We start from the raw sequence: 5,875 nt of genomic DNA, 5'->3' as shown, positions 1-5,875 counted from the left end.
TTTTATGTGCTTATGACTGCAGCGACTTTGGAAGTACACATTGAAGGGAAGACTCAAGATCATTTATTAATTCATCAAAAAGGTAAAAGAATACTGAAAGAAAATATACGAAATTTCTCTCTTTCGAATATAGGATCAGCAATCAGCTCCAATAAGACTTCCTACAACCCTGAATCCTATAGGTGCAATCTATAAGCGTTGTTTACTGTAAAACACAGCATATTATCCTTTACATCGTCGAAGGCTGAGGCACTTACAAGCACTTCAAGCCACGGACTATCGCATTACATTGCATGTATTTACGCCAGCATTACATTTCGATTGCACGGGTTATTGGTTATCCATCTCACATCACACTAGTACATGTAACAGGGTACAGATGCATTGCAGACACAATCACGAAGCCATTAACACAGCATAAACGGTGCGATGTGCATTCACCATTGTTACAATGTACTCTGAACAAAGTTCAAACGTTTTAATGGATGTACTGAATTGTACTCCGAACAAAGTTCAAACGTTTTAATGGAGGAACGCACCCAGGTAGGAGCTATGAAACATTGGTAGCACACAAGGTATTGTACCCCTTATTTCATTATTATAATTTCGCACCAAGTGTCAAGCTCCAGTAGAAAATAGATATTGTTTTGGAAGAGCAGTCCGCAAGAAGAAACTTCTCTCTATAAACAGGCTGTGTTCTACGACTTGGTGCACAGCCTGTATGGGTCGGCTTGGAGTTTCTTCTTGGGGTACAGATCGAGGTAGAATGTAGACCCGTTGTACGTGGCAATGGTGAACAAGAACAATAGAAAGACGACGTGCGCGACCCGGTAGTGAAAGAAGAGCCACGTTATCGATATCGTGACAAAGGCGTAAGACAGCTGCAAGGCGGTGAACACCAGATATTCACATCTGAAAGAGAATTGGACAGGTAGTAATACCATAAAGGCATCAATATTGCAATTCGTGTGTGATAGAAATAATATTTTACTTTCTTGTGAACACAAAACCACGCTTCTTGAAATATAGAAGACATACTTAGTATCAATTCAATGTGATATCTTCCACTTCTCTCCTCTCTTTTTTTTTTGTGTGTATCTTTCTCTCTTCATCCTCTCTTCCTCTGAAAGGATCACCCAGAAATATCTAAAATACTGCATGCACTAAATATAAATTTGGTTCGAGTAGGTACAATCCTCTTTTTCTCTGGAACACAACGTTTCTATAGATACATTGTAGTCGATTTTTTTTTCATGACGACGTTGCATTCTTTTTTCCATTGCAGTCACATTCTGCTTCACTTCCAGCCTTGCACCTTTGTAAAGAAAATAGGTACAGTGCACTCCCGTTATAACGAACACGGTTATAACGAAATTCCGGTTACAACGAAAAGAAAATCCAGGTCACAAACTTATCCGCTCTTTGTTTGTTTTTGTTTTTAATTGTTTATTTGTTCGGTTATAACGGAAATTCGATACACTGTATAACGAAAAAAACAAACAAACAAACAAACAAAACTGCCGGTCCCGAGGACTTCGTAAGAACGAGGGTCCACTGTATTCATTGAATAATAACTTCAGAAGCATTGCATGCACGGAAAAACAATTATTATATGATCCTGACCTTAAAACATAATTACAAAACACACACATACATACATACACACACACACACACACACACACTGCACTAATACAGGCGTACTCTACTTACTTTCCACCCTTCTTCACTGTTTTCGATATGCATCCAGCGCTATCGTTGACAAGATAGGAGTAATTGTTTGGGTACTTCGCACTGTATGTGTATGGGGAACAAGGTCGGAAAAAAGGAGATCAATGTCAATGCCAATGTTACCGAACTTGTTCACATGATGACGTGTATGGGGGGATTAAAGAGTAATCAAGGGAAAATACTTTTATTACTCGAACGTGACGACACTCCATTCAAAGTTCAGACCGATTGCTCTGTTATAACCAGTGGTTGTTAGATGAGTTTTCCTTGACAATGATAGTAGAAATGACATGTCTCCACCATTTGGATAACGCTTCAGATCTTCCTGATTTTACCATGAATAACATTTAGTGTCTGATATCCATCAGTAAACTTGTGTGGCAGGCAATGCGTTGTTCCAATTCTGAGTATTATTCTTCACATAAGAAACAGGTGGCAGTAAGATCAGGGTGGTATATAAAAAAAATATATATAAATCACCACACTGTCTCATGTTCGAGGGTGTAACTATAGAATTTATCGTCGAGTCCTCAAGGAATGGAAAGCTCTGAATTCTACTGCATACAATTTATATATCCAAAATTAACTATTTTTTTAAAATGAAAGGTGCGCGTTCTCTCGACTTGTTACTGGCATATGTCACAAGTAATATTACTCCTCCTGTCTTCTGAAAGAAGTGTAGATCAAGTGCTCTTTCATTATAGAAAAGGAAACATATATGTGGAAATCTCTTAATGCTTTTCCTTACATCGTTTCACTACGATGAGGTCACGAATTGTTGAAGCCTTCTTTTCTAGCGATTGCGGCACCAAAGCTTCAAAAACTCATTCCTTTTTTAATGGATTGACAGATTTTCCTCAAACTTCACTGATGTGTTTTGTACGATATGGGGAAAATACCAATTGAACTTTGTATGGCGGGGACTATAGGTCTGTTGCGTAGTTGTATTGCCTCTATCAGTCACAACCGCGTGTAGTTTAAATCAGAGCAGATCAAAGTTAATGATAATGAGGAACTCACCCTATATAACAGACGAACACCGCCAAGTACAGCACCTGTGAGAGAAATAAAAGAGAAAGTGTAAGTGTGTTTGTGTGTGTGTGTGTGTGTGTATGAGACAAAGTGCGTGTAACAGAGAGACAGAAATGGAGTAGACATCAGGGCATCCGCAAACATGACATATAGAAATCAGTGCCTGGTAAGCATAAAATGTTAAAATAAGAGTTGTCCTGCATGCATTACGTGGATTCCAAATTAGAAAATACACCGCTAACATCCGAACATCTGCAAACGTAAGTTCATGTATGCAATACTTAGTTCATTTGTATCATCATCTTCATGCGTCTTGCTGTGTCTGTACGCGACCGTGTTCTCGGGGAGGGGAAAAAGAAAGCACGGCTGAACTCACCGCGTGCAGCATGTAGATGGCAATGGGCACCAGGATGAGCCATACGCACTCCCATTCAAAGGGGAGATCGACCAGCGACGGGACGCCGAAATCGCGATACCAGCCGGTCGAAGCCTCCTCGGTCTGCCATCGGATGGTGTGGGTGACCAGCGGGGGCAGCATATGGATGAAGAAATTGGTCATACGATCGATGCTGTGGGGAACAAGGCAATTTCGGAACAGGACCACGGACCAGGCCACGGGGCCGTTAGAAAGCGCGAAGACGATTGTGAGGTATGTGGAGTTGGAAGGCGCGGCCCTGTGACAAAGAGACAGACAGAATTCGCTAGTTATATCTACCATGGTGGCGTGTTTTTTTTTTCAATTAAATCTAATCAAATTAAATTAAATTCCAAAGAACACGTGTCTATCTCGTTCTACAGATATGGTATCGCTCGAGCTCTGATATTCGATATCGTAGTGGTAGTGGCATGGATCTAAAAACAAAACAAAAAAAAAACACGCAAACAAAAACAAAAGTTAAATCCTCGTGGTAAAGACGTCGATAGAGGGCAGTAGAGTTAGGTTTAACAGATCAATGCGGAAAAGACAAGGAAAAAAATAACAACACACACATTGACACCACACACATACACATACACAAACACCTTACACAAATACATAGACAAACACATTACACAAATACATAGACAAACACATTATACCGAGCACTGTGTAGAGTGTACGTACCAGAGAAACATTAGCAGAACGACGTTCGCGTGGTAGCACCAATCACAGAGGAAACAGATCCATTTCAGTTTGGCAAACTTCCAGACGCGAATGGGAAGCAAGAGTACGAAGTAACCGGTGTAGAGGTAAGGGAGGAGCCATGGTTGTGACGTCATCGTCCACGTCACGAGCACAACGGTCATGACTGACAGCACGTAGGTTGCCTTTTCCGGTATGTTGGCATTATTTAGCTGCAAGTACACAGTTACATGTATATGAAATAATTAAAGGGGATGGCTAGTAACTGATCAGTGGGAATCAGTGGGAATGCTGGAGGGTGATTGTTCCAATCCTTGTGGGATTCATTTAAGAGTACATTATTGTTGCGTGAAAATTATTTGCTTCAGAATGGTCTCATATTCAAGTAATGTGCAGTTTAATGTTTCCGGGTTAGCGTGCGGGGTCAGTGACGGGGCATTAATCTGCACATTACTTGAATATGAGACCGTTCTGAAGCAAATAATTTTCACACAACAGTAGATATGTAATGTACTCTTAAATGAATCCCACAAGGATTGGAACAATCATCCCTCAGCATTCCCACTGATTCCCACTGATCGGTTACTAGCAATCCCCTTTAAAGAAGGACTTTAACCTTGCATACAACGCTATCCAGATGAAACCTAGCGAAATTGAGCTTTCATGTCAAAATCATTTTAGCGGGATGTCTTGAGAACATTTTTTTTTTTTTGGGGGGGGGGGAATTTGCCGTACATTAATTAATTCATCATTGTTATTATTTTTTGTTATTGTTTTTCGAGACATTGCAAAGCGGTCTCGTGACACAAAAAATGGCACCTATAGAAAAGGATTTCACAACCTCATTTTATGATTTTTCATGCCTTCGGGGTCTCATTCCAAACCACATACATACCGAATTTTTCCTATATAGTCGTAATTCTGTTCGAATACTCGTCACTCCTCTTAATATATACGCAATAGTGACAACTAAAATTACCGTTTCTGTTCATAACCTATCATCAGCCCGAAACTATTTGTTGGGCACAGAAATGTGATGGATTGCGACGGTGCATGTGCGTAAGAAGCATCATTTACAACTTAAAATGGTATACCGTACGTGTAACCAAAATCTAACGCAAATTTACAGCGTGCCCGCGGTCTTACTGATTTCTACGTCATTTTCAGCAACTGGACCAAGACGACACTGTAAACGGTTACGTAAAGCTTTATAATTATTACATAAAATAGTTTTAAAAAATGTGGCTTTTGAACTCCAAAAGCGCTCGACACGAATCTACGCGGACCCCGGAAGGTTTGTTGTTTGTTTGTTTGTTTATGTTTGTTTCCTTTCTCTCTCTTTTCCGCTTCCCCCACCCCCACCCCCACACACGCACACCACCACCACCACCACCAAAACCACCAACACCACCTGATGGGCACCCTGTCTCCATGACAACGAGGTTCACTCAGTCCAACCAACCTTATCGAGAAGGTCCGTCGTGTCTTCCTCCTCGTTTGTGGCCGAGCAATCTTTCGGTATTTCGACGAGGTGGTGATCGCTTGCCGTGGTATCCGGAGAGGCGTTGCCTCGCGGCGAAATCGCCCACTTGTCGAAGTCGGTCACCAGGTCGACGTCGTGCTCTTTCATCGTGTAGCTCCTCAAATCCCCACCATTTGCCATTGTACACTCGTCAGCTTCAGCCACCATTTTGGAAAGTCTGTCATGTTTAACACAGCGATGAAAAGGAAGATTAAAGGACATAAGGTAAACATTTCAATACAGAGTAAAAAGAAAGAGTATGTGTTGCTTGTCAAATACAAGTGCAATTGTAGCAGCAAATACCACTAGAAGTCTATACCAGTTAGTTTTACCAAGGGGTCCTTGACGAGCTCGCCTGGTATACAGGGGATCTGCATGGAGAGTTTCTGGTTGTAACTTGGCAGAGGTGACACCAAAAGAACTACTATTTGTATTCGCTGAAGGGCGCAGCTCCAAAGTGATCAGCTC

The 5,875-nt window shown here is 41.2% G+C and overlaps 1 protein-coding gene across 1 annotated transcript; it reads right to left on the bottom strand.

Annotated features, from left to right (window-relative positions):
- Nucleotides 1-284: 284 nt before the first annotated feature.
- LOC140239252 (uncharacterized) lies at nucleotides 285-5,567 on the bottom strand. The gene is made up of 6 exons (XM_072319129.1): nucleotides 5,348-5,567; nucleotides 3,868-4,097; nucleotides 3,139-3,436; nucleotides 2,751-2,785; nucleotides 1,713-1,793; nucleotides 285-912 (listed from the first exon to the last, which is right to left on the bottom strand). Exons 1-6 carry the CDS (start codon nucleotides 5,546-5,548, stop codon nucleotides 699-701), a joined length of 1,059 nt encoding a protein of 352 aa, XP_072175230.1. The 5' UTR covers nucleotides 5,549-5,567; the 3' UTR covers nucleotides 285-698.
- Between the last annotated feature and the right edge of the window lie 308 nt (nucleotides 5,568-5,875).

Source organism: Diadema setosum, chromosome 15 (genome assembly GCF_964275005.1).
Source record: "Diadema setosum chromosome 15, eeDiaSeto1, whole genome shotgun sequence".
Lineage (NCBI taxonomy): Eukaryota > Metazoa > Echinodermata > Echinoidea > Diadematoida > Diadematidae > Diadema > Diadema setosum.
This window is presented reverse-complemented; position numbering and strand designations above follow the sequence as displayed.

Coding starts and splice junctions, on each gene's coding strand:
- LOC140239252 (XM_072319129.1), bottom strand. CDS start 5,548: ATGGCAAATGGTGGGGATTTGAGGAGCTACACGATGAAAGAGCACGAC. Junction 4,098..5,347: donor CGACGGACCTTCTCGATAAG/GTTGGTTGGACT, acceptor GTGTACTTGCAG/CTAAATAATGCCAACATACC. Junction 1,794..2,750: donor GTGTTCGTCTGTTATATAGG/GTGAGTTCCTCA, acceptor ATACACATACAG/TGCGAAGTACCCAAACAATT.